The sequence below is a fragment of the Cucurbita pepo genome, chromosome LG08 (genome assembly GCF_002806865.2).
Source record: "Cucurbita pepo subsp. pepo cultivar mu-cu-16 chromosome LG08, ASM280686v2, whole genome shotgun sequence".
In the NCBI taxonomy this organism is placed as follows: Eukaryota; Viridiplantae; Streptophyta; class Magnoliopsida; order Cucurbitales; family Cucurbitaceae; genus Cucurbita; species Cucurbita pepo.
The window spans coordinates 1,232,635-1,258,331 of NC_036645.1; the positions used below are offsets into that span (position 1 = coordinate 1,232,635).

General features: G+C 37.5%; 7 protein-coding genes across 8 annotated transcripts; 5 read left to right on the forward strand and 2 right to left on the reverse strand.

Moving 5' to 3' along the window:
- The first annotated feature begins 150 nt into the window (after nt 1–150).
- Nucleotides 151–932, forward strand: LOC111800758 (phylloplanin-like). The gene is made up of 2 exons (XM_023684592.1): nt 151–353; nt 429–932. Exons 1-2 carry the CDS (start codon nt 167–169, stop codon nt 713–715), a joined length of 474 nt encoding a protein of 157 aa, XP_023540360.1. The 5' UTR covers nt 151–166; the 3' UTR covers nt 716–932.
- Nucleotides 933–1,834: 902 nt separating this feature from the next.
- Nucleotides 1,835–2,448, forward strand: LOC111800474. Its single transcript, XM_023684181.1, has one exon. It carries the CDS (start codon nt 1,890–1,892, stop codon nt 2,244–2,246), a length of 357 nt encoding a protein of 118 aa, XP_023539949.1. The 5' UTR covers nt 1,835–1,889; the 3' UTR covers nt 2,247–2,448.
- Nucleotides 2,449–4,105: 1,657 nt separating this feature from the next.
- LOC111800471 (translationally-controlled tumor protein homolog) lies at nt 4,106–6,185 on the forward strand. The gene is made up of 5 exons (XM_023684179.1): nt 4,106–4,256; nt 4,856–4,929; nt 5,075–5,203; nt 5,336–5,493; nt 5,815–6,185. The coding sequence occupies exons 1-5, from the start codon at nt 4,229–4,231 to the stop codon at nt 5,930–5,932; spliced, it is 507 nt and encodes a 168-aa protein (XP_023539947.1). The 5' UTR covers nt 4,106–4,228; the 3' UTR covers nt 5,933–6,185.
- Nucleotides 6,186–6,546: 361 nt separating this feature from the next.
- LOC111800472 (universal stress protein PHOS34-like) lies at nt 6,547–9,605 on the reverse strand. The gene is made up of 4 exons (XM_023684180.1): nt 9,184–9,605; nt 8,115–8,209; nt 6,934–7,055; nt 6,547–6,847 (listed from the first exon to the last, which is right to left on the reverse strand). Exons 1-4 carry the CDS (start codon nt 9,347–9,349, stop codon nt 6,757–6,759), a joined length of 474 nt encoding a protein of 157 aa, XP_023539948.1. The 5' UTR covers nt 9,350–9,605; the 3' UTR covers nt 6,547–6,756.
- A 1,025-nt stretch (nt 9,606–10,630) lies between these two features.
- LOC111800462 lies at nt 10,631–16,942 on the reverse strand. The gene is made up of 12 exons (XM_023684168.1): nt 16,568–16,942; nt 15,963–16,146; nt 15,796–15,864; nt 15,610–15,708; nt 14,539–14,618; nt 13,619–14,432; nt 12,658–13,349; nt 12,487–12,571; nt 12,348–12,399; nt 12,207–12,256; nt 11,464–11,511; nt 10,631–11,345 (listed from the first exon to the last, which is right to left on the reverse strand). Exons 1-12 carry the CDS (start codon nt 16,822–16,824, stop codon nt 11,169–11,171), a joined length of 2,607 nt encoding a protein of 868 aa, XP_023539936.1. The 5' UTR covers nt 16,825–16,942; the 3' UTR covers nt 10,631–11,168.
- Nucleotides 16,943–17,816: 874 nt separating this feature from the next.
- On the forward strand, nt 17,817–23,061 carry LOC111800947 (pentatricopeptide repeat-containing protein At3g06920). 2 transcript variants are annotated; one of them, XM_023684876.1, is made up of 3 exons: nt 17,817–18,069; nt 18,388–18,450; nt 19,971–23,061. In XM_023684876.1, exons 2-3 carry the CDS (start codon nt 18,426–18,428, stop codon nt 22,655–22,657), a joined length of 2,712 nt encoding a protein of 903 aa, XP_023540644.1. In that variant the 5' UTR covers nt 17,817–18,069; nt 18,388–18,425; the 3' UTR covers nt 22,658–23,061. The 2 variants fall into 2 exon arrangements, with proteins under 2 accessions (XP_023540644.1, XP_023540645.1); XM_023684877.1 differs by having other exon boundaries at nt 17,817–18,041.
- A 363-nt stretch (nt 23,062–23,424) lies between these two features.
- On the forward strand, nt 23,425–25,248 carry LOC111800566 (TOG array regulator of axonemal microtubules protein 2). The gene is made up of 5 exons (XM_023684319.1): nt 23,425–23,756; nt 23,848–23,954; nt 24,034–24,181; nt 24,438–24,632; nt 24,734–25,248. The coding sequence occupies exons 1-5, from the start codon at nt 23,547–23,549 to the stop codon at nt 24,965–24,967; spliced, it is 894 nt and encodes a 297-aa protein (XP_023540087.1). The 5' UTR covers nt 23,425–23,546; the 3' UTR covers nt 24,968–25,248.
- Nucleotides 25,249–25,697: the final 449 nt, after the last annotated feature.

Genomic DNA, 25,697 nt, shown 5'->3' on the forward strand with positions numbered 1-25,697 from the left:
ACATTTTAACGTAGTTCAACGTCACAGATACTCTGAAAAATTGGTTATTTAAAAATTAAAATATAAGAATATATGGTGAAAATAAAACAATAAAAATGATTATTTTAAATTGGTTACTCGACTATTTAATGGCAGAGGAGGAGTCAAAATTTGGAAGCACAGAAAAATGGGTTTGAAATCAGTATTGTTTGTCTGCGTGATGGTTGCTGCCATGGGAGCTCCATTAATGGTGGTGGAAGCTCAGCTTGGGTCCATTGGCAGTCTTCTTAGCCTTACCAGAATCCAAGGAACTGTCTTTTGCACTGCCAATGGCAACATCGGCACCAATGGCACCGCCACTCCTGCCTTCCCGAGTAAGTTATTTTCAAACTAGTTGAGCTATGTTCAAATTGGCAAACTGGTTATATACGTATACATTTTTCATGCAGATGCAGCCGTGCAACTGCAATGTGGAAACGGAAACGTTGTGTCGACTGCAACAACAAACAGCGCGGGAGTGTTTTCGATTCTGTTAGATCCACTACAGCTCCTTCTCTCTTCACTCACCTCCAACTGTAGCGTCGTAGTGAACACGCCACTGTCGAGCTGCAACGCAACGTTACCCTCTGTCGGGAATTTGGTTTCGGCGTTGAATTTGGTCGGAATGACATTTCAGGGACTCCTCCGTATAACCAACATCATCCCCACGGGATTCATGTTCCAGCCATCTACATAAAACTGCTTATGACTTGTGATTGTTGTGTTTTCTGTTGTCCAAAATAAACGTTGTCTGTGTCCGTGTCTGTGTTCGTGTTCGTGTTCTTGTCGTGTTCTTGTAGCTGTTTCAAAGTGGGATTATTTGAGGATTTTAAGTAATTATATTTACTAATCCTTAGGCCCACATTTATGTGCTCTAATATAAAGTTTGTGTGATATTATGTTCTCTTAAACTATATAAATACTTTCATATATAATAATTTAGCCCTTATATTAAGATTAAAATTATTATAAACTAAGGTTTGATTAAATTATTATTTTTACCAAAGTTTAAGGATCAAACTATTAAAAACAATTATAACTTATCAGCTCGCACGGTTGTGGGTCGGGTGCTAACGTTGTCTCTCTCATGAAGACAACCTTTATAAGGATGTGGAAATCTCTCCCTAACCGACGCGTTCTAACACGCTAAAGCGAACAATATCTATCAGTGATGGGTTTGGGTGGTTACAAACGGTACCAGAGTCATATACCAATTGGTGTGTCTGAAGTACGTTGAGTCTTCAAGTGAGTGGATTGTGAGATCTCACGTCGGTCGGAGTGGAGACGAGAACGAAGCATTCCAAGGGTGAAATAAAAAATTTTAATTTCGTATCTCGAATATACAAAACTAACANAAAATTTTAATTTCGTATCTGGAATATACAAAACTAACCCTTTGTCAACTTTATTCCTTTATTGTTATTATAAAAAATCATTTATTCTTTTTATAAAACTTATTTTAAAATAAGTTTTAAATATTAGTTCATAAGCTTTGTTTTTTTTAATTATTTAAAAAAAATGTTAATCTCTAAATTTAATTGAATTTTTAATTTTTTAAAAATTCAACTCAATTAAATTAAAAAAAAAAACTTACAAATTATATGAATACAATAATAAAAAAAATACATGAAAAATTCAAATTTAAATAATTACGAAAATTTGAACAACATATAATATTTAAACATTTGAAAAGGAATGGTGTTGACCACACCAGATAAAAACCCTTTTTATTTTATTTTATTTTTATTTTTTTTATCTGTCCAGGTCAGTAATGGTATTAAAGCAAAATTAAACTCATAAGCTTCAAATTCTCCCTGCTTTTCAATATTTCAAACAAAGGAAGAGAAAATCGGGTTGAGAGTGAAACCAGAATGATTGAAGAACGGCAAGGCGGAGCTCCCCACGGTGTTTTACTGGCGGTGGTCGTCGCCATCGTCATCGTTGGTCCCTTCCTCCTCGGCGACGGGGAGGCTCTTACCGAAGCCATTTCCGACCTCCTCAGCCCGTTCGGCCTCCTCCTCCTTCCCATCCTCCTCCTTCTCGCCATCCAGTTCCTCTCCTCCGATCGCGGCTCCTTCGTCTCCGCCATCTTCTCCTCCGGCGAGCCTGACTCCATCCACCGAGTCACTGGTTCCCCCGTCGGCGTCGCTCTCTTCCTCGTCCTCATTCTCTTCCTCCTCTACAATCGGATTTCGATCTTCGGCGGCGATGATGATTCCGGCGACTGAACTCAGTACTTAGATCTGTATTTTCTAGGGTTTTATTATCATTTAAATTTCGTTTTGCCTGAGATGTTTCTGTGTACTGTGTAAAGCTTGATGAACACTCTGTAATTTACATGAATGCCCCTGAGAGGCAGGGCTCTGTGACTGGTGGGATGAAATATTGAAATGTCGAAATTGCCCTTCATGGCTTCTTGCTTTTGTTGCTTTTATTGGTTCAGTGTCGTTGTCATTGAGGGCATTTTAGTCATTTTGTATCCCCTGAAAAAGTTTCTCCATCAATTTTTTTGTTTGACTGTGGTGGGTGGTAGGTAAGCTAAGCCGCCGTCGGCAGCGGCGCTGTGGTGGCCGTAAATTCTTGAACATTTTCCTCCGTATTCATAGAGTTTTTAATCAGATTTCTGCCTGCAATTTTTTAAAGAAAATAGATCGGAATCTTATATCAGCTTGTATAGTGAGATGAGATCTGGATGTTTCCTAAAAACTTTGCTGTTAGCCGGCGGTGATGCCTGCCGGCGTCTGTCAGAAAACATGTGACTGCAGAATCTTCCAGAGAGTGTGACTGTGTTCCGGTTGTTGGATGATGAAAGTCCACATTAGCTAATTTAGTGAATGATCATGGATTTATAATCAACGAATACTCTCTCGAGACCTTTTCGGGAATCACAAATCAAAGCCACGAGAGCTCATGCAAAGTAGACAATATCATATAAGTGTGGATAATCGTTATTCTTAAAATAGGTGATGTTTTGGAGACCCGAAAATGTAATTCCGTCCCATTTGTTAATGTTCTTGTCTCTCGTTGTCATCCCCTTCCAATTATTACCACAAATCATGTCTTTCATGTACTATTAATAATTATTCATTTGTTAGTATTAAATTTGATATAAAATAACTAACATTTTTACATGTTTATGTTCGTACGAACGTCGTAAGTGGTCCATCGATTTTAACATATGTTTAGTAGATGAGAATTTTGATCTCTAATTAATTTAATTAATTAGTAATATATATATACACAAAATTTAAAGGTTTAATTAATATTTTAAAAAATTTTAAAAATATTATTATCCTTATTATCATATATAAAACATTCAAGAAATAAAATAAACCCTTCAATTTAAAAAAAAAAAAATATTTACGTAAAAACATTTTTTTCATTTTTAAAAGGAAAAAATTATTTTTAATTTTTTTTAAAAAGTCCGTTTATTTTAAGAAATTGAAGGATTTAATAAAACTTAAAAAAAAAAAAACTAAAGAATATTTTTTTAAATTAAAAAGTAAAAAAACACGTACTAGTTTATTTTAGAGTATTTTTTATTTTTATTTTTGAAATATTGATTTATTTATTTATTTATTAATATAGCTTTTTTCACTTATTTTATATTAGCTGACGAAACTAAATATAAAAATGTATCATTCAAATTAATTATAAACAAAATTACGATTTTTAATTAGTTGTTAATTTTAAAAGTTAAATGGATATTTCATAAAAGATATAATCATTTTTAAATTTTAATTGATATAATAATTAGTTTATGTTTTTTTATTTATTAATAAACTGAGGTATGATATAAAGTGTTTTTTTTTTAAATAAATTAAAAAATATAAATATGATTAAATTCTTTAGCTTGTTACGTTGTAAATAATTCTATATGAAAACTAAAAAAATTAAATTTAAGTTTAGGAAAAATTGTTATTTATGATATATTTGATTATCATATTATTTACAATTATGTTTTAAAATTTTAAAACTTATTATATTATTTTAAAATAAAAAACAAAATTATTTTCTAAAAAAATATTTTAAAGGGTAAAATAGGAATATGATAAACTTGAATTATACCTTTTGAAGAAAACCCTATTCTATAAATTCGTTACACTCTCCTGAATCTAATTCTCTTGCGCTCTTTGCCGTACTCTCTAGCCCTTCTCTCGCCCCAGAACAATTCTTTTCTTCAGGAGCTCCGAGAGTAAATTGGGCAATCATGTTGGTTTACCAAGACCTTCTCACTGGTAAATTCTCTAAAATAATGTTTGTTGTTTTCGATTATTTTTGGTTATTTCGATTTATGTTCGTTGTTTTCGATTTATGGAGGTTTGTTTTGGTTATATAATTATTTTTGATTCGGGAGGTTTTTCATTCATGTTATGGAGGTTTGTTTAGGTTATAGGGCTTCGATTTTCCATTGTTGCAGCTTTTTTATGTCTCTGATTTCTATGGATTCTTTGGTTAACTTTCAGATCTGGAACATATTTGTGATTTTATCGATTTTGCTTTAGCTCGTAGTGATCTGATTTATGAGATAGGGTAACAAAATATGCGGTAGCTTTTGGTTAGCTTTTTGTGGGAGAGCGATTGTGGCTTTCTTGTATCAGCTTTCAAATTTGAATGAATATTTACAGTACTTTGAATCAGTATGTTATGATTTGGTTTATTGTTGAAGAGTTTTGTTTTTGGGTCGTAGAATCTAATCCATGAGATTAGAGTTGAGAGCTTCTGTTGTGCTTTAGATGGTTTGATGCTATTGTTAGTAATATTTTTTCTAGTTTGGTGTACATGGATTCGTTCCCTTCATTGGTGACAAAGCAATTGTTTTTAATTTTGATATCAGGTGACGAGCTTCTCTCGGATTCGTTCCCATACAAGGAACTCGAGAATGGAATGATCTGGGAAGTTGAGGGAAAGGTCAGTAGATTTTGTTTACTGTATGCTTTTTCACTTTTTCATGGAAAGAAAATGTTGTGTCGTATATAATTACTGAAACTAAGTGTTAGCCAAATTGAATGAGTATTCAGCACAATACTTTACTACTTGAATCATTATGCTGCAGTGGGTCGTTCAAGGAGCGGTCGATGTGGACATTGGTGCAAATCCTTCTGCTGAAGGTGACGGTGAGGATGAAGGGGTTGATGACCAAGCTGTGAAGGTGGTTGACATTGTCGACACCTTCAGGCTTCAGGTAGGCATACCTTCCGGTTAAGACATTCAAGGATTATTGCAAGTTTTTAATTTAAGGGCATACATGGGAGTGATTTTAAATCTTTCCCAAACTTGACCTAAATCTATTTTTCTTTCCACTTTGGGATTCCAGGAGCAACCTACCATGGACAAGAAGCAATTCATTGCATACATTAAGAAGTTTATCAAATTGCTGACACCTAAGCTGGAAGGAGAGAAACAGGAGGCATTTAAGAAGAACATTGAAGGAGCAACTAAGTTTCTGCTTCCAAAGCTCAAGGACTTCCAGTTGTAAGTACTTCCCTTTGTTTAGGCTATCTTTTATTGGCATTACAAATTTAGTAATAGAAATATTTGAGCTCAACACAGCAAACCAAATCTTACCATTTGTGATCAGTTTGGTTCTTTGTATTTGAACATTGCTCTCGAACACCCTTCCTTTTTTTGAATCGATATGTGTGATAGATGAAACCGGAGCGTTCGAGCTTTTAGTGCTTCTCCTAAAAGCAGCACTTACAGAACCTAGTGTTTTTAGAATTTTCAATATTCTCAAAGTTTTAAGTTTTCTTATCATTAGAATGATTCCTAATTGTATTATATGTTCTTTTGCAGCTTCGTGGGAGAGAGCATGCATGATGATTCCTGCATCGTGTTTGCATACTACAGGGAAGGAGCCACTGACCCAACATTTTTATACCTTGCCCCAGCTTTGAAGGAAGTCAAGTGCTGAAAGAACAGAACAAAAGATTGAAGCAGAATGATTCATGTTGCACTCATTGTTTCAACTATATTTGCCTTTTTCTTTTGACGTTTGAATTTGGATAATTTGGAAGATTTGGGCTGTTTTTGTTTTGGTTTATTCTCTGGGGTTTCCTTGTTTTGACCTAATTTACTTGGGAGTTTATGTTCTGATGAGTGCAAATGTTAAACTCTATTTATAAACCTTAGTCGATCTCTACTTTTATAATATCCTGCTTTAGTTATCTTCAAGTAAGCTTCTTTTATTGTGAGATTATTTTGGGGTTGTGATGAACTGTTTCAGTTAATATTCGTTATAATCAGATCTTATTTCGCAAGTTTCAAATGTTCTTATACTATTTGTATTAATCATTTGAGTTCATTAATGTAAATGTTAGGGGCCATAATAATTGATCGATATCGAGATTTTATAGTGTACAACTCAATTTTGATCACCATTCAAGTACTTTTTGTCACCTATATCAATACTTTTAGGTAACTTCTTTACTTTGTGTATACATTATTTGAATGTCTTATGAACATAATTATGTTAGTCTCCTCGAACTAAGATGAAATTATATTAATCCACACGAACTAAGATGAAACTTTAGCTTGTTATACGAGATAAATTATTCCATGATACTTGATAAAATTAAAAATAAACATTGTCAATCAAGACAAATGCAATTTTCACGGAAAAAAAAAAAAAAAACCTAATTTTTAAAGACAGGAACAAGATGGATTCAACGGAGCCTAAGACAAAGAAATCCTGACCCGTTCAGTGACCTTTTTATTGTCTACAAAAATAGATTTGGTTCACTCCATGGGTTTGGGTGGCCTCTTCACAATCATAACGGAGCAATGGGCATGGTGAGCACAGTAGGCACTTACACTGCCCAGGTTCATCCTGTTCAAGAAAAACAATTTGAATCGATCACTTGGTTCTTTCTACTAGGATGGATACTTCAATTCTTTTAGTAAGGGGAGTCTTACCCTTTTACTACTCCATAGTTATGACTTCCAACAACCAAAAGGGACGCATGGTGCTTTTCTACCGCATCGCACATTACATTCCTGGCATCGCCCTCCACAACTTCAGTCGTCACGTTTTGGACCTACGAAGGCAGAATGCATGAACATGCTAAATGGGTATGCTACAGATTTTGCACAATAGATGGTGCTCCTATTTCAACTTCATATAAGAGTAATTAAACAAAGTTGAAAGACTGGAAGTTATAATTTAATCTAAAAGTAATTGAAAAAAGTACTGGGAAGATTTGAGTCCTGCCACTTCATCCACCAATCAAAATATATAAGTAATTGAAGAAGGGTGATGATTAGCCTTACCACTTGATCCACCAATTAAAATATATAGAAGTAATTGAAGAAGGTAGGGGATGATTAGTCTTCATCTTTATCCACCAATCAAAATATATGTTCAATTAAAAAAAGGAACTTATAATTTAATCTAAAAGTAATTGAAGAACATAGGGGGAAAAGTCTTACCACTTGATCCATCATGATCAAGACCAAACTTATAATTTAATCTAAAAGTAATCGAAGAATATAGGGTAAAGATTCAGTATCACTTGATCCATCAATCAAAATATATGTTTATCACTTCATCCATCAATCAAAATATATGTTTAGTTCAAAGACCAAACTTAAAGTTTAATCTAAAAGTAATTAAAGAGGGTAGGATGAAGATTCAAGTCTTACCGCTTGATCCACCAATCAAAATATATGTTTAGTTCAAAGACCAAACTTAAAGTTTAATATAAAAGTAATTAAAGTAATTAAAGAGTGTAGGATGAAGATTCAAGTCTTACCGCTTGATCCACCAATCAAAATATATGTTTAGTTCAAAGACTGAACTTAAAGTTTATCAAAAGTAACTGAAGAATGTAGGGTGAAGATTCAAATCTTACCCTCGACCCACCATCAAAATATATATTTTACCCTCAACCCACCATCAAAATATATGTTTTAATCAATGGAGAATGAAGTTTTTAATGAATGGAGAATGAAGTTTTAAGTTCAAGTAATTCAATCATCAATCAGAAGGGAAGTAGATTAAGAGCAATGCAATTCGGGGAACGGCATTTTAAGTGGACAATTCTAGCTGGAGATTAATGTGGTGTAATCATAAATTTTTCAATGAAATTGGAAGTTACCTTGTGTTCAATGCATATTTCCTTCGCTCTTTGGACAGTCCTGTTACCAATTTTCTTCAAATCTTCATCTAGCAAGGGCAAAACATTCTCGGCGGCTGTATTTCAACATTTTGTTACAAACATGATAATCGTTGGGGTGAAAACGTTATAAATCATTTACAGAACAACACAACAAGGTAGATACTATTTCTGTTCAATGCCATCCCCAAATGGATCATTTCCATTCAATACAGAATTCTCGATTCGCTTCAACGGTACACAGCAAAACTCAAAATAATTTCATTCTCTCGTCACATCTCGATACTCAAAATCAAGAACATCAATAAGTTCAGTTTTCACTGTGTTTGATACCATTGTTCATGAATCAACATCAATTCTTACTTATTCATTCTTCAAGTTCATTGCATCGGAGCCAAATGGAACAACAAGAAGATCAATAAATTTCGTTCTCTCGTCACAGCAAAACTCAAAATAATTTCATTCTCTCGTCACAAAATAATTTCATTCTCTCGTCACAGCAAAACTCAAAATAATTTCATTCTCTCCTCACGTTTCGGTTCTCAGAAACAAGAACATCAATAAATTCAGTTTTCACTGTGTTTGATACCATCATTCATGAATCAACATCAATTCTAACTTATTCTTCAAGTTCAGTTCATCGAAGCCAAATGGAACAACAAGAAGATCAATAAATTTCATTCTCTTATCGCAGCAAAACTCAAAATAATTTCATTATCTCGTCACATCTCGATACTCAAAATCAAGAAGATCAATAAATTCAGTTTTCATTGTGTTTGATACTATCGTTCATGAATCNCAAATGGAACAACAAGAAGATCAATAAATTTCATTCTCTTATCACAGCAAAACTCAAAATAATTTCATTATCTCGTCACATCTCGATACTCAAAATCAAGAAGATCAATAAATTCAGTTTTCACTGTGTTTGATACTATCGTTCATGAATCAACATCAACTCTAACTTATTCTTCAAGTTCTCATTTCATCAGAGCCAAATGGAACAACAGACTCTTTAAAACCAAAATAGAGATGGGGAGAATCGGTATACCTGGACCGGAAATTGCAAGAACGCTAGAAGGAGGTGGTTTAGCGTGGACAATAACAAGATTGTGAGAAATATCGTTAGGGCCAAAGAAATGTTGGAGCATCCACCTCAAGGCGTAGAAGCTGTGCTCAGTCTCATCGACGCCAATCACCAGCACCTTATCAGCCATTGTCGAACAAGTTGAGAAATCTCCACACCGTGAGAAAACTGATCGATCGAAACTTACAGAAACGCTCTCTTGATCTATAGAAAACTTTCTTACAAATTATGAAGGCCACATGAGATTGAGAGTGAAATTGCATTCCGAGAATAGTGAATCATTCGTGGAGAAATCAGTTGAGATTCTGAAGGACGGCCACATCATTCGCAACACTTGGACGGATCCCATTATTAAAATATTAAAATTAGTTTTTTTCTCAAGACTTTCTGGTGCGTCCATGGGTCTCACTGTTTCGTCCCTCTCTTTAAAGGGCAAGGGTGATATAAACTCGGGCTCAAGTGACCTTAGCTTAAATTTCTTGACGAGCACGAGGTCGATATAATACATGAAAAGTTATCTATACAAATACATATTTAACATATTCTTGAGAGACCATTTAACTCCTATTCGAGTGTCAGTTACCTTGCCGTGCAATCATGTATGTTTTCATGAGGTATTGTGTTGAGATAAGCTTAGTTCTATTCGAAGCATAATTATCATAGTTGGTACCAAGTTTTATATCTAAATGTAGCTTTAACCCCGTTGATCGACTACTTATTAAGTGTGTTTTGAAAACTTCTTTGTTTTCCTCGTTACTCTCAATCTTCTTTGAACGTATATAATAACGTATAAGTATATCAAGTTAAGAAGTCGGGTCTTTACATTAAGACTCAACATAATTTTTTTTTTAATTGTAAAAATAATATAAAGCCATTTTTTAAAATTTTAAAATTACATATAAACCACCATTAATGTATATAATAATCACTAATTCTCGATGTCGGCTCTTCCTATCAACGTGAGCTGGGTTTAGACCGTCGTGAGACAGGTTAGTTTTACCCCACTGATGACAGTTTCGCAATAGTAATTCAACCTAGTACGAGAGGAACCGTTGATTCGCAGATTAATGACAGTGGATTCATAAAATTAGCAAAAATAACAATAACTTAACAAACGAACTATGTGGTGTTTCATTAGATTAGTCAGAACTATGTGGTGTTTCATTAGATTAGTCGAAATTCTGATATCACCTGTAATGACCCGCCATTAACCATAAACTAGTTTACGCACAACTCGACTAATCTCATGGGACAACTATCTGACTCGTAAATCTTGGCCCAATAAAATTTGAAAACAATGACTGTAATTACTGGTTAAAGGACAGGATTCATATCCCTAATGTTCTTGAAGAACTAGAACAACAAGGATTAAGAGATGATCTGAAAAGAAGAAAGAGATCCAAGCTACAGATTATCAAAGCCAAAAGAAAGAATCATCAATAGATCCAATGCTATATATATCTGGGATTACAATCCTTGTTGTTCTTGATCAGGCTACAGTAATACACAGTAAAGATGTGGGAAAAAAAAAACATGTTTTCTTTTGGTCTCTTGAGAAAAAACAAAGAAAAGAATAGCTCTTGAAGTTTAAAAGAATGATTCAAATTGGTCTCTGAAATGACTGTTTCGTTAGTGAAACTAATGAAGATATGACTGAAGAAGTAAATGATGACGTGTCTATGTTGTTCTTCCTTACAAGCTCAGAAAAGCCAACTAGGATGCCACGTAATGCAAAAAAGGATGCCATGTCACTTTTTCATTAGTTTCACTAACAAGAAGCTAATGTCATAGACCAATTTGAACCATTTATCAAGCTTCAGAGATTAAACGTTCCCATTTCTCAATCCTTCAGACCAAATCCTAATGTGCATTCTTCTCAAAGATGTGTGTTATTGACAGGCTAAACTTTAGAGGCACCATTGTAAGACCAAATGTTTGCATACCTTTGCTCAAACTAGCTGCACGACAGCAGCCACCCTCAGGGCTCCATGTTGAAGAAAATCGGCGAGCTCGTTGAATAGGAGAGCGGTCCGCCAACCCCATCCCTTGGGAGCTTTCGGTAGAAGAGTTCCTGCTTGTTTGAAGTTGCCAAACACCATCACCTCCCTCTTCGATGGACATATCAACTGAATGATTGAGGAAAATTGTGAGAATGTGTCAAACCAAGTGTTTCAGTATAAACTTGTGCAAACTGTTGGGAACTAGAGTTGTATCCCGTAGTAGGTGGTTTATTGCCTAAAGTACCTGATATCGTGCAGTGACTTTTTCACGAGAATCCACAAACATATGGACCTGAAAAATGTAATTGCCAATTAAAGAATGTTTGTAGACTATTCGCTTTAGATAATTGCATCAATCACATCGGTTGGAGAGAATAATGAAGCATTTTTTATAAGGGTGTGGAAATCTCTCCCTAACAAATGTGTTTTAAAAATCTTGAAGGGAAGCCCGAAAGGGAAAGCCCAAAGAGGACAATATCTGCTAGCGGTGGGTTTGGATTGTTGCAAATGGTATCGGAGCCAGACACCAAGCGATATGCCAGCAAGGAGGCTGAGTCTCGAAGGGGGTGGACATGAGGCAGTGTGCCAGCAAGTATGCTGGGCCTCGAAGGGGGTGGATTGGGGGGTGTCCCACATCGATTGAAGTAGGGAACAAGTGCCAGCGAGGACGCTGGGCCCTAAAGGGGGTGGATTGTGAGATCTCACGTCGGGTGGGGAGGAGAACGAAGCATTCTTTATAAGGATGTGAAAACCTCTCCCTAGCATATGCGTTTTAAAAAACCTTGAGGGAAAACTCTAAAGGGAAAGCCCAAAGAAGACAATATCTGCTGGCAGTGGGCTTGAGACGTTACAAACAATGTCAACTTTCCGATTGTAATTCAGGACTCAAAGCATCAGCCAACTAAGTGGTAAATGTTTAAAGAATAAGAGATCTTTATTACTCATGTTGCACCATTTCCAGATTAGATAACTGGGATTGAGGCTGACCTTTCTCAAAGAATCAGATATTTCCGCCTTCCGTCTGTGAAGAAATAATCCTGAAATAATATAGGAACAAGTTCAGTCAAGGGAAGTATTAAACACATCAATGCCTGGACGATGGTCAATCATCTTATAGCAAACAGTTACCTAGTGTTCGGCGTCCTTGAGGGTCTTCATCGTTAAAAGCCTGAGCACTAACCTATAAAGTAAAGGAAATAAAGTCTGTAAGATACTAAGAAACAGACATTCCAGTAATACTGAGTAGAGTAACTGCTTGTATTAGCACCTTCCATAGAGAACCAGCATAGAAAAACTCAGGTGAATGCTTGACTTGGCCATCACTAAGTCTATGAACGTCCTCAAATTGTACGCTGAAAACCAAGGATTGATTGTAACTTTAAGTATCAAACTGGTCCAAAATCCTTTATTTTATAAGCAAGAGAAGCTGAGAACCTACCCAAAGCGAAAAGGAGGGAAGTGACTTAAAGGCGTTTTCATATCTAAAGCAATTGTACTGTTTTCATTCTCCCACTCAATTCCAAGGGCATGATCTGGAGCTTGAAGCATCTGAACAGGAATACCAGTGGCACTTGGACCTGCCATGGAGGTTCCAGATATTCTGCTTTGCAGTTCCATCTCATATCCTCTCTCTGTTGGTTCTCCCTGAGCATTCATACCGCCGCTTCCTCCTTGGCTCAAACCAACCAATGCTGTCAATCCATCTCCCGACAAGTCCCCACTGTGCTCGGCTCTAGCCTCTGAATCATCATTAGCAAGCGACTGATGACAATTTCTGTTGCCCATGCCAATAGGTACACGGGAGAAGACAAAGCGTGTTGGAGGCCAAGCACTCGCTGGCACAAAAGTGGCTCCACGTCCAATTCCAGCAAGCCCTTCAATTGGCCCCCTAACATGTACTCGGACAGGTTTAAAAGGGCCATTTCCTTCACCTTGAGAAGATTCTGCAACATATATGTTGCCCACACTTCCAGGAGAACTATTCTGATCATGCTCATTGATATAATATCCTGACGCACTGACTCCGCGTGCAAATGCAAACGGCTGCCTGCATGCACATGCTATACTTGTAAGGCAGCAACTTTTGCATGTATCAGCAACAATCTCTTGTACCCTTTGCCTTAAAAGCATCTGCAAAAAAAAAAAAATTACAATTAAAAGAAGCTAAACTAATGTCCAACAGAATCACAGGCAACAAACCTTACAAATCTGCTAATTAAACTAAGTGTATATATAACTATTGACAACCCAACTTGTGGAGGGAAGCTGAAAGCTCAATTCAAGCAGGAAAATTTATAACTCACTACATATGAAGTACCAGTTAACTGTCTAAACTCCTCAAAGAAATTTTAGCAGAATCAGAGATACATAAAAGAAAAGGTAATATTTAAACGTCGAACCTGCAGCCAAAGACCATCGTTTACAGCTTTGCAAGGGAAACCAAACTCTTCAAGTTGTTTTCTCATATTGAGAAGAGCTTCAAAAGTCATATTGCAGTACAAAAGTGAACCCCCTTCAAATAAACTATCGAACACATCATAATCCTCTCCCGTTGCACTTAAGTTGCCTTTCGCGTAACTTTTAAGCTGCCTTCTACCTACGACCCTGCCTCCCCATGAAACAGCAGGCATGCCGCATCTTCCCCAATCATTTGAAGGGAGTCCATTGGTAGAAGAGTTCACAGAGGCACAATGGCTTGTTTGGTCCCTAGTAAGCCAAGTATTGTTATCCAATTGATAGCAGCCTTCTTCTGATGGCCCTTCCATAGCAATCCCACTTGCACCAAGTCCACTTACTCCAACAGTAACTGGTAAATTAATATAAGAACATGAGCTTAAAATTCCATTCATCTCGGAGAATGAATTATTCAAAGATGATGACCCTTCTGCGTTGCACAAAAATGGTGCTTCTAAATTTGACTGTGAGTATGTAGCTTGTTGCATCTTCTGTTTAGAGCTGCAAGCCCCTGTTTGGAAGTCAACCACACAGTCGGGAAGCTGAACAAGAAGATTATGAGCACCTTTATGGACCTCTAGGCCATCTTTCAAACTTAAATGTCCTAGCTCAGATTCCAACCCTACATTAGTGGAATCCATTGAACGATTTTCCCGTGTCTTGGAATTTTCGATCTCAGAACTGGAACAACCTGGTTCAGAAGGTTCCTCCTTGCAATGGGCCCCTTTAGCAAGGAACGTAAACAATGCAAGTTCAAACCTTTTGATTAAGACCAAAAAAAATATCAGAAAAGAAAATAAATAAACAGATAAGAACTAAAAGTTGTTAACAGCAAATCATATGCAGAGATTATCATATCCTTTACCGTCTCTCTTCACTAGGAACCCATAATTCATCGGATGTCAGCAAAGCATACAACGTCTGAGATGAAAGCTTTGGAAGTACCTATTCACAACAAGCATAACAAAAATTTAACATGATGTAGCTCAATTTTAAATTAGCACCTAAAATATTTGTTAAATCAGAGTTGGTATACCCTATTGCCTTACAACCAGAAAAACACTCATGTTCGATGAATGTAAAAACCATAGTAGTTAAGTGCCATTCTTTTCCAGAAAAACGTGTGCCAGGAAATGATGTGTGAGATCCCACATAGGGTGGAGAGGAGAACGAAACATTCTATATAAGGGTGTAGAAACCTCTCCCTAGCATACGCGTTTTAAAAACCTTGAGAGGAAGCCTGAAAGGGAAAGCCCAAAGAGGATAATATCTACTAGCGGTGGGCTTGGGCTGTTACAAATGATATCAGAGACAGACACTAGGCAATGTGCCAGCGAGAAGGCTGAACCCCAAAGGGAGTGGACAAGAGGCGGTGTGCCAACAAAGACGTTGGGCCCCGAAGGAGGATGGATTGGAGGGCCCCACATCGATTGGAGAAGAGAATGAGTGTCAGCGAGGACGCTGGGCCCCGAAGGAGAGTAGATTGTGAGACCCCACGTTGGTTGGGGAAGAGAACGAAGCATTCTTTATAAGGGTGTGGAAATCTCTCCCTCGCAGATGCGTTTTAAAAACCTTGAAAGGAAACTTGAAAGGGAAAGCCCAAAGAGGAAAATATCTGCTAGCCGTGGACTATTACATGATGTCTATATTATATTACCTACACACTAAAAATATAATATAAAACACAGCAAAATCTAGTGTTATAATCAAACACCCACTAAAATCTTTATATATTCCTTTTGAATATAAACTCGAGATTAATTGACCAGTAAGGGGACTTGAAGACACATCCTACTTTTATGAGGAAGAAGTATCACCAGCACAATGCATTTCCATATCAACATAATAGATGAACTACGATCCTCACACTTGGATAAACCCAGTGAGAAAGAAGAGGAAAGCATGAAAAAAACTATGATAATATAACTCAAAATACCTCTTTCAATTCCATGGCACCACTTTGACAAAGGTAACCCCAGCAAGCGTTTCTCACACGTTCTCCGTGTATTCCATAATCTTGGCTCTCCGCAAACACCTGAACCAAGTAAAGTACATGTACAAAATATGTGAAACTAAGGGATAGCAAAAGGAATAAGACACATCACTTTTACATTCTTAGAACCTGATAAACCAGGAAATTTGAAGTCCACAGTTCGGCTATAATAAAATCTGTACATATCGCACACAAATCCTGAAAGGAAAAAAAAAGTATAATACTAAATCAAATCCAGAATATGATAAGAAAAATATGACAAAAGGATGTCGGTAACAATAACATTACGACGATACCTGAAGGTCGAGAAAGGAAGCAGCAGCAAGAACACGAAAAGCATTATTGTCATTCAACTTAGGATGATGTCCGTACATATATGCCAACGCCATAGCAATTGCCTCCCCATTGACATTCTTATCATCAACGTGCAAGGTCAGAACAGGAGCACTGGCCTCTTTCCATGGCCCATGAAGCATGTTCCTGCAAGTCATAATGTAGGCTATTGATGTTGCAGATTCAAAATCCATAACAGCATATCCACTGATTAATGAACTATCATTAATTGTAACTATGGATCAACTAATCATTAAGAGTTTTAAGAATTTAACAACAAATACAAGATAACCAGTAAAACGCCTGGAAATTAACCAATGACATCAAATCCAGGAAGCTCACACAAAGAAAAATTCCATTTCTCAAGAAAATCTCCACCACAATCAAACTAATCAAAAAAATTAACACCATCATATAAACAGCCAAATAAATAGAATAGGTCGATCCCAACAGTATCACACAAGAACTATCATTCAAAAGTCACACCCAAGCATGAACGAAATCAATGAATTATCGAAAATCCCCAAACAAAAAACTCCATATTTTCCCAAATTCAACTAATCCAGACCTGAAGTAAGAGCTGCGCGATAGAATTAAGCGATGAAGGCGGTACGTGGAGCCCATGGCGTGGACGATAATGTCAGAGAATGCGCCAGAATTAAACCCCTCAATCTGGATGTGGTCGCAAAGGGAGGTGAGGTTGCAGTCCAAGGCGCGAAGCTCGGTGGTGCTCCGGTCATTGTCGGCATGTTGAGACGGCGGGATAGTCATCTTCATCGCCGAGCTGTATGAATGTGAAGAAGAATATTGGGCTTCCATACGCATGAATCTCAAGAAGAAGAAGAAGAAGAAGAAGATTATGGAATGTTGATGATGATGATCAAAGACATTGCTGTTGCAGAAACAAGGGACGAATGTAAGGGGCCGATTCCGGATTGCTTGCCCCCCCGATTTGTATTTGTTTTTGCAAAATAATCCCTTTTAAAATATTATAATTACAATAAGGTCCTCCTCTAATTTATTTCTTTGACTGTTTGGAAATTATATTTTTAAATATTGATAACTTCGAATAAATTATCTTTTTTTTTTATATATATATATCTCTTCTATATAATTAAAAAGAAATTGACTTAATAAATATGGATATATTTAACTTTACATGGTGAAAAATATTGATTTTTAATTGTTTTTGGACATTTGGGGAGGTTTTAACTCAATTTGTAATTAATGTCACTTTTATTTATTTTAAGATTTTTTTATTTAATTTAAGTTATATTTAGGTCGTAACTATTTAGAGTTGTAAACAGTAAAAAAAAACTATAACTCTTGAAATACTTCACGAAGGACAATTTTATTTTAAGGCTACGTAAAGTTAAGGGTTAAAGGTTAAGTTTCTTTAAACCGGATTTGTAAAATTAGATTGACTTGTACATAGGATTGGATTAAGTTCTGAATAATCAGAAATTCCGCTTTCGTTTTTACTAGAGAGGTCCGGACCGTAAAATTTTTGTCTCACTTTATCATTATTACCGCTCGGGCATCGACACGGGAAGAATCAATTCCAAGCTTATTGATAATCCATGATCAACTTCCTTTCGTAGTACTCTACCCCTAAGGGAAGTCGAATCTCCGCTGCATCTTTGAAAGAGAGATGTCCTGAACTAGTAGATAATGGGGGTATACTTGCCCGACTGCCATCCTACTTGGTGCATGTTTAGAATCATTTAAGCTTAATTTTGGAGATACGAAAAATCAATTTAGGGCAATTTCTCATTGAATCCCCAAATTTGAAAAGGAAAATGATCCATTTCCGCGACTTCGAAATCCCTAATTCTGAATTGTTGCTGCACGTAAGACGTTAAACGGTGCGTTTAGGGAGTGGCCTGCCTACAGACTGCGCTGGTGTGAGGGATGGAAGCTGCTCTCCCTCGACGCTGTCATTTCTCTTCCATCGTTGAGCCTCTCGCCTTTGAGCTGATTCGATCACTGTGAATCCTCAACGCTACGCTCTCCTATACCGCTTGTTTGAGTATTCGATTACGGTGATTTATCTGCCACACTTGTTCATCGGTAATATTCACATTCGGAGTCTGAAATTTCGAAATATGTGAAATGAAGAACTTTCTTAGACTCTTAATGATTACCCATATGATATTTTATGGAAGTGTAGTCGACTGGTTGATGAATTTCTTTGTTGTTTTCTTGAAATCATATTTTCTGTGTAAGAAATCTGTCGTTCTTGTTTTTGAAAGGTGTTCCTTTGTTCAATATGATCATAATTTGCAGTTGCTTGTACTCATACCCTGCTGTCGGATTAAATTGTCATCAAATTGTTTGTAATATCCATTTATCTTGTAAGGGGCTTCTTACTCAGCTTTGTAATATCAGGTGGGTAGCTGACATAGTGCTGTTTTTGACATGCGTTCATGAAGATGCTTTTAAGGAGCAAAGGTAAGTAATGATCTTCAGAATTTGCTTGAGTACTAGTTTAATGGACTGCCTGAAAACTTGCTCTGTCAAAATTGATCTGGGAATCGGACTTGGTTCCTCGTGGCATGTTTGAGAGTGATTTTGATGCTCTTTTTTTTGGTAATTTGGTCGTGAAAAAAGTGATTATGATCGTTTCAAACACGCCCGACATTCGTCATACAATATCTACAAACTAAGGTTCTGCTTTTCTTGGTACACATCAATGATTGGTGGTCTACTAAGAGCTTTACATTTACATTATCTTCTTATGTCGGTTGCTGGTTTAATGAAACTCTTTTGGCTCTATGGATTGCTATGTTCATGGCCGTGATTTGGAGTTTTTTTTTCCCTTTCTTCAATAGATGAAACAAAATTTGGTTCTATAGCTTCCTTTGTGCTAGTATTGGAAGAATGAGAAACACTAGATCATAGTGGTCAAGGACTCGGGAAAGAATACGCAACAACGACCGTGGTCGTAGAGTTTAGGAACAAGCAACACTTGACCACAATTTTGTTTAACTCCCATGGATTAGGTTTTCATGTATTAGTGAGTGCCTCCTAATATTGTGAGATCCCATGTTGGTTGGAGAGAGGAACGAAGCATTTCTTATAAAGGTGGGGAAACCTCTCCTTAGTAGACGCGTTTTAAAACCTTGAGGGAAAGCTCACGGAGGACAATATCTGTTAGCAGTGGGCTTGAGATGTTATAAATGGTATGAATGCCGAACACTGGGTAGTGTGCCAATGAGGACGCTGGCCCCCCAAAGTGGGTGGATTGTGAGATCCCACATCGGTTGGAGAGGGGAACGAAGCATTCCTTATAAAGGTGTGGAAACCTCACCGTAGCAGACACGTTTTAAAACCTTGAGGGAAAGCCCAAAAAGGACAATATCTTTTAGCAGTGGACTTGGGCTGTTACAAATGGTATCAGAGCCAGACACCGGGCAGTGTGCCAGCGAGGACGTTAGCCCCCCAAGGTGGGTGGATTGTGAGATCCCACATTGGTTAGAGAGGGGAACGAAACATTCCTTATAAAGGTATGGAAACCGCTTCCTAGCAGACGCGTTTTAAAACCTTGAGAGGAAGCCCGAAAGGGAAAGCCCAAAGAAGACAATATCTACAAGCGGTGGGCTTGGCTTGGGCTGTTACAAATATATTGATATTCTATCAAGTACTTCAAAATTTGTAGGTTCACATAGTAGTTATGTGGGCTTGGTTAGGGTGCAAGTAGATTTGTCCAAAATTCTTTTAGAAGAAGAGCAGGTTGATTATACTTAAGCTCGTAACGTGTTGACTTGAAAAATGTAGAAATGCTTCTCTCTTTTTATCTCAGCTATCAGGGATATATTCGCACAGTTTCAGGTTCCTCGTGGGGTTCCTATTCGTGCATTGAACGTTTCTTGGGTTGAATTTTGTAGTCAATTATTCTTTATAATTCATTTCTTTGCATGAAAGTACTTTATTTCATTCATATTATTGAATACATATTATGGTTATTTCAGGTGCAGGACAAATCTATTGTCTTGCTTTGAAGTTCAAAACCCCTTTTAGTTTTTCTGTTAAACTTTTGTCCTCGTGCATTGAGAATTCTTCTCGAACAAACGGAAATGGCGCCCCTGTTTTGGACGGGTGTAATCTTGTGCCTTCAGCCAAGAATGAGGACAAGAGACTAATTGTAGATAGTGTATGCCAAATTTTGGAGGCTGGTCCTTGGAGACCTTCTGTTGAGAATGCTTTAGCTGAGCTCGACGTTAAACCGAATCCAGAATTGGTAATTGGAGTCTTAAGAAGACTGAAGGATGTAAACGTTGCAGTAAATTACTTTCGATGGTCGGAGAGAGTAACAGACCAAGCATCTTGCCCCGAAGCATATAATTCGCTTCTAATGGTTCTAGCTAGAACTCGAAAGTTCGATTGTTTGGAACAAATATTGGAAGAAATGAGTATAGCAGGCTTTGGCCCTTCAAACAACACATGTATTGAAATTGTACTGAGCCTTATTAAGTCACACAAGCTTAGAGAAGCTTATACGTTTATGCAAACTATGAGAAAGTTCAAATTCCGTCCAGCCTTTTCGGCATACACGACATTGATCGGTGCACTATCTGCATCTAATGATTCCGATTCCATGCTCACCTTATTTCATCAAATGCAGGAGCTTGGCTATGAAGTTAATGTTCATTTATTCACGACTCTCATTCGTGTGTTTGCTCGTGAAGGTCGAGTCGACGCTGCACTTTCTATTTTGGATGAGATGAAAATGAACGCTTTTGAACCGGATGTCGTTCTTTACAACGTATGTATAGACTGCTTTGGGAAGGCGGGGAAGGTGGATATGGCATGGAAATTCTTTCATGAAATGAAAGCTAATGGTTTGATCCTTGATGATGTAACTTATACTAGCATGATAGGAGTTCTTTGTAAAGCTGGTAGGCTGGATGAAGCTATTGAGCTATTTGAACATATGGATCAAAACAAGCAAGTGCCTTGTGCTTATGCATACAATACAATGATCATGGGTTATGGTATGGCTGGGAAGTTCGATGAAGTGTACAGTCTACTCGAGAGACAGAGGAGAAAGGGATGCATTCCGAGTGTCGTTGCTTATAATTGCATTCTTACTTGTCTGGGGAGGAGGGGGCGGGTAGCCGAGGCGTTAAAAGTTTTCGAAGAGATGAAGAAAGATGCCATTCCGAATCTTTCGACGTATAATATTGTGATTGATATGCTCTGTAAGTCCGGAAAACTCGAGACAGCTTTGGTTGTTCGGGATGCCATGAAAGAAGCTGGGTTGTTCCCTAACGTTATGACCGTAAACATAATGGTTGACAGATTGTGTAAAGCCCAAAGACTCGATGATGCTTGTTCGATTTTCGAAGGATTGGATCATAAAGCTTGCACGCCTAATAGGGTAACGTATTGTTCTCTTATAGATGGATTGGGTAAGCATGGGAGAGTTGATGAGGCCTACAAGCTGTACGAAAAGATGCTGGATTCCGACCAGATCCCGAATGCTGTTATGTTTACATCTCTAATAAGGAGCTTTTTCAGGTGTGGAAGGAAGGAGGACGGCCACAAGATATATAACGAAATGGTACGTCTTGGATGTTCACCCGACCTGATGCTTCTTAATACCTACATGGACTGTGTTTTTAAAGCTGGAGAAACCGAGAAGGGTAGAGCTTTGTTTCAGGAGATTAAGGCTCAAGGATTCATTCCCGATGTGAGGAGCTATTCGGTCCTAATTCATGGCTTGGTGAAAGCTGGTTTCGCACATGAAACTTACGAGTTGTTCTACACGATGAAGGAACAAGGCTGCGTTCTGGATACTCGTGCATATAACACCATTATCGACGGGTTCTGCAAGTCTGGCAAGGTAAACAAAGCTTACCAACTGCTGGAGGAGATGAAGACAAAGGGTCACGAACCGACCGTTGTTACGTACGGTTCGGTTATCGATGGGCTTGCAAAGATCGATCGGCTCGATGAAGCATATATGCTCTTTGAAGAAGCTAAGTCGAAAGGAGTCGAACTGAACGTTATCATATATAGCAGTCTAATCGATGGGTTCGGGAAAGTGGGTCGAATCGACGAAGCGTACCTGATCATGGAAGAGTTGATGCAGAAAGGTTTGACGCCTAATGTATACACATGGAATTGCTTGCTTGATGCATTGGTGAAAGCAGAGGAAATCAGTGAAGCTCTTGTTTGCTTTCAGTCTATGAAAGACTTGAAATGTACGCCTAATTATATAACTTACAGCATTCTAATTCATGGTCTATGTAAGATTAGAAAGTTCAACAAGGCATTTGTGTTCTGGCAAGAGATGCAGAAGCAAGGCTTAAAGCCGAACGTATTCACGTACACCACCATGATCTCGGGGCTTGCTAAGGCTGGAAACGTTGTAGACGCAAACTCTCTTTTCGAGAAGTTTAAGGAAAAGGGTGGCGTGCCTGATTCTGCTACTTACAATGCTATAATTTTCGGGTTGAGCAATGCTAACAGGGCGTTGGATGCTTATCGACTTTTCGAGGAAACTCGATCGAAAGGTCGTAGTGTTGACACGAAAACTTGTGTTGTTCTGTTAGATTCACTACATAAGGCTGAATGCATTGAGCAGGCTGCTATTGTTGGCACTGTATTAAGAGAAACTGCAAAGGCTCAGCACGCTGCGAGATCGTGGACATAGACCTTACCGGATAGAACGAGACCGAGACCGAGACCGGCTACACCATGGAAACCGAAACTCTATAACAGCTCAGTCCTTACCGTTTGCTGGTCAGTCCGCTTTGGTGGTTCGTGTTCTTACTACAAATCCTTAGTTTATGTCGAAAAACAAACAAGTTTTAGCTGCTCTGAAGCTAAGTTGCAAGTCTTCATTCATGGGGTTTCGAGATGACGTATCTCTCTCAGTCTCGTTAGCTGTTGGTTTGGATCATTCGGGACTTCAGGCTCGTGATTTTGATTCTCGACTTTGAAACTCTCGGGTGCCGAACTTAGTAGCATGATAGCTAAGCTAATTTTCTTCTTCCAGATACATTCAATTCAGTTAATGGTAGCAAGAATTACAATGAGTTGTTCAAGTTTTGCTAATATTGTGGGCTCATTTTATAATGTTCTTTTTCCTTCTAATTAATGGATGTATATTATAATTTTTATATAAAATAAAAGTTTATTAATAAAATATAATATATTTTTTTAAACTTAATTTTTCTATTTATAAATTTTAATAAAAATTTGATCGTGAAAAAAAAAATCAATAAATAAGTCTTAAAAAAGAATAAAAGTTACTTTTTTTAACTGACGATCCAAAACGACGTCGTATCGCGTTGAATTCGGCAAGCTGGTTTCTCAACTCCAACTAATTACGAGCCGTTATAGAAAGACCATTCAGTTCCAACGTCTCTTTCCAACGGCGCCATTCAAATTTCAAATTTCTGAAACCTAAAAGGGTAACAACGAGCGTCGAACTCCCACTTTTTTCAACCATTAAAGATCATTCTCCAGCCTCTCTCCATTTCAATCCGACCTTCTTCATTTTCCCTCTCTGTAATTCTCCTCAGTGTTCTCCAATCACCATGGCCATGGCTCTGAGACCCATTGATAACGCACTGCCGGTTACACCAGAACGGCCGAAGAAACAAGCGAAAGTTGCCGTTCCAGTCCAGAAGCGAAGCGATTCCGGTGTAAACGATGAGAATCAGGCTCCGGTTCCTCCTTCTACAGATGCTGCCATTGATTATGTTTCTTCTGAGAATCTGAAGCCCTTGACGGACCCTGATTCTAATGTAACTATACTCATTTCCTCTTTGTATCTGAATTTCTTGTTTGTTTCTAGATCTGATTTTTGGTCTGTTCTTTTTTTCTTTATTGTGTTAGAATTTCATTGAAGGATTTGATTCGAAGGATTGGGTGAAAGTCTGTGAATCGCTCAATAATGTTAGACGTCTCGCGATTTTTCACTCCGACATTTTGCTCCCTTCGTTGTAAGTAGAATACTCTTGTTTTGAAATTCTAGGGTTATGAAATTCTGGCTATGATTTTTCTTATTTTGATGAATTACAGAGAGAAAGTTATAGAGATTCTGATGAAATCGATGAAGAACCCTAGAAGTGCCCTAATTAAGACCTCGATCATGGCTTCGTCTGACATTTTCAATGCATTTGGTGATCAGTTACTCGAAACATCCACTACCAATGCATTTGATCAATTGGTGAGAGCATGCAATTGAATTTCTTCAGTCTTTTCCTTTTGTGATCATTGTTATGAGCAGCTAATGCAGTGTGTTATTCTGGATCTGTTGGATAATCATTTAGTTCTTCATAAACTATCTTCAAATCAAGTTTTGAAGAAGTTCTTACAATTTTTTTCTTGGAATTCTGCTAAGAATTTTGATAAGACTTTTTAGATGTGATTAAGTAAGTTTTGATTGTGAGAAACGCTGATATGGACTTCCATTGGATCTTCAGCTGCTCCAATTACTGCTCAAAGCTTCTCAGGACAAGAAGTTTGTGTGTGAAGAAGCAGATAAGGCACTGAAAGCTCTAGTGAAATCCATGACTGCTCTGCCTCTGCTGCAAAAGCTTAAGCCGTATGTCTCCCATTCAAACCTAAGAGTCAGAGCCAAAGCCGCCATTCCAATCTCCAATTGTGTCTCTATGATGGTACAAAAATTCTTGCTTATTGCCTTGATTCTTCTCATTTTTGTTCAAAAACTGGACTGAACTGATGAATTTTAACATGGGTTGCTGCCAATTTCTTCAAGGGCCTGGAAGAAATGAACCAATATGGGATTGTCCCATTGCTTCAAATGGCTGCAGATTTGCTAAACGATAGGCTACCTGAGGCAAGGGAAGCAGCTCGGAGTATTGTGATGGGAGTGTTCAAAGCATTCACAGCAAACGAGGAAGAGAAACAGGAGGCTTGGCAAAGCTTTTGCCAAACTAATCTGTCGCCGATTCAAGCTCAGTCTTTGCTCAAAGTTACCTCTTCCCTATAAGCGGTGGTTTTGTGTAAGGTTAGATAAGTGCTGCTGGGCTTGGCAGACCCTTAGGATGATGATGATCATCAAGATTTCTTTTAGGTTTGGAAATTTTTATGGTGTTCTATGAAAGCTTCCACTCTTACATGATGAGTTCTGCTTTCTACTTCTTAGGAATTTGTTCTGTAGAACAGCTTTTTTCTTGTTGTTCTCTTCTTTCCCTTCACCTTTGTTGGTGTGGAAGAGAGATTGTGAAAGACAATAAAAGTTGTTGTTGCGCATATCTTTCCATTCTTTTGCCATATGAGGTGTTAATTTACTTATTAAAGTATCGCCCGTCTTCACCTACCGTCTTCACCTACGATCCCAACTTTTTTGGTGTACTTCAACTTCGTTCTAAATATAAGAATAAGGGTTCGTTGGAAATAGTGTGAAATTCATTTAGTAACCACAAGCCTATACTTCTTGCTTTGATGAATATCACTGCAATCGTTGTAATTGGTTAGTTGCTTGCTTCATTGGTGAAAGGACCTCCTCTTAACTTAGCTTGATTGATCATGCATCAAGCTTTTTAAGCTTCATTTCCCTACTCTAGTCCAAAACTAGCTATTATCTTCCTCAGTCTCGTTACCATGCTAGCTAGGCATTTACCTTGGAATGGTAGACTAAAGACCAAAACTTCGATTATTATCGCTTAGCTTTTATATTGGCTAAACGAACAATTTTTACTTGTATAAATATATTTAAA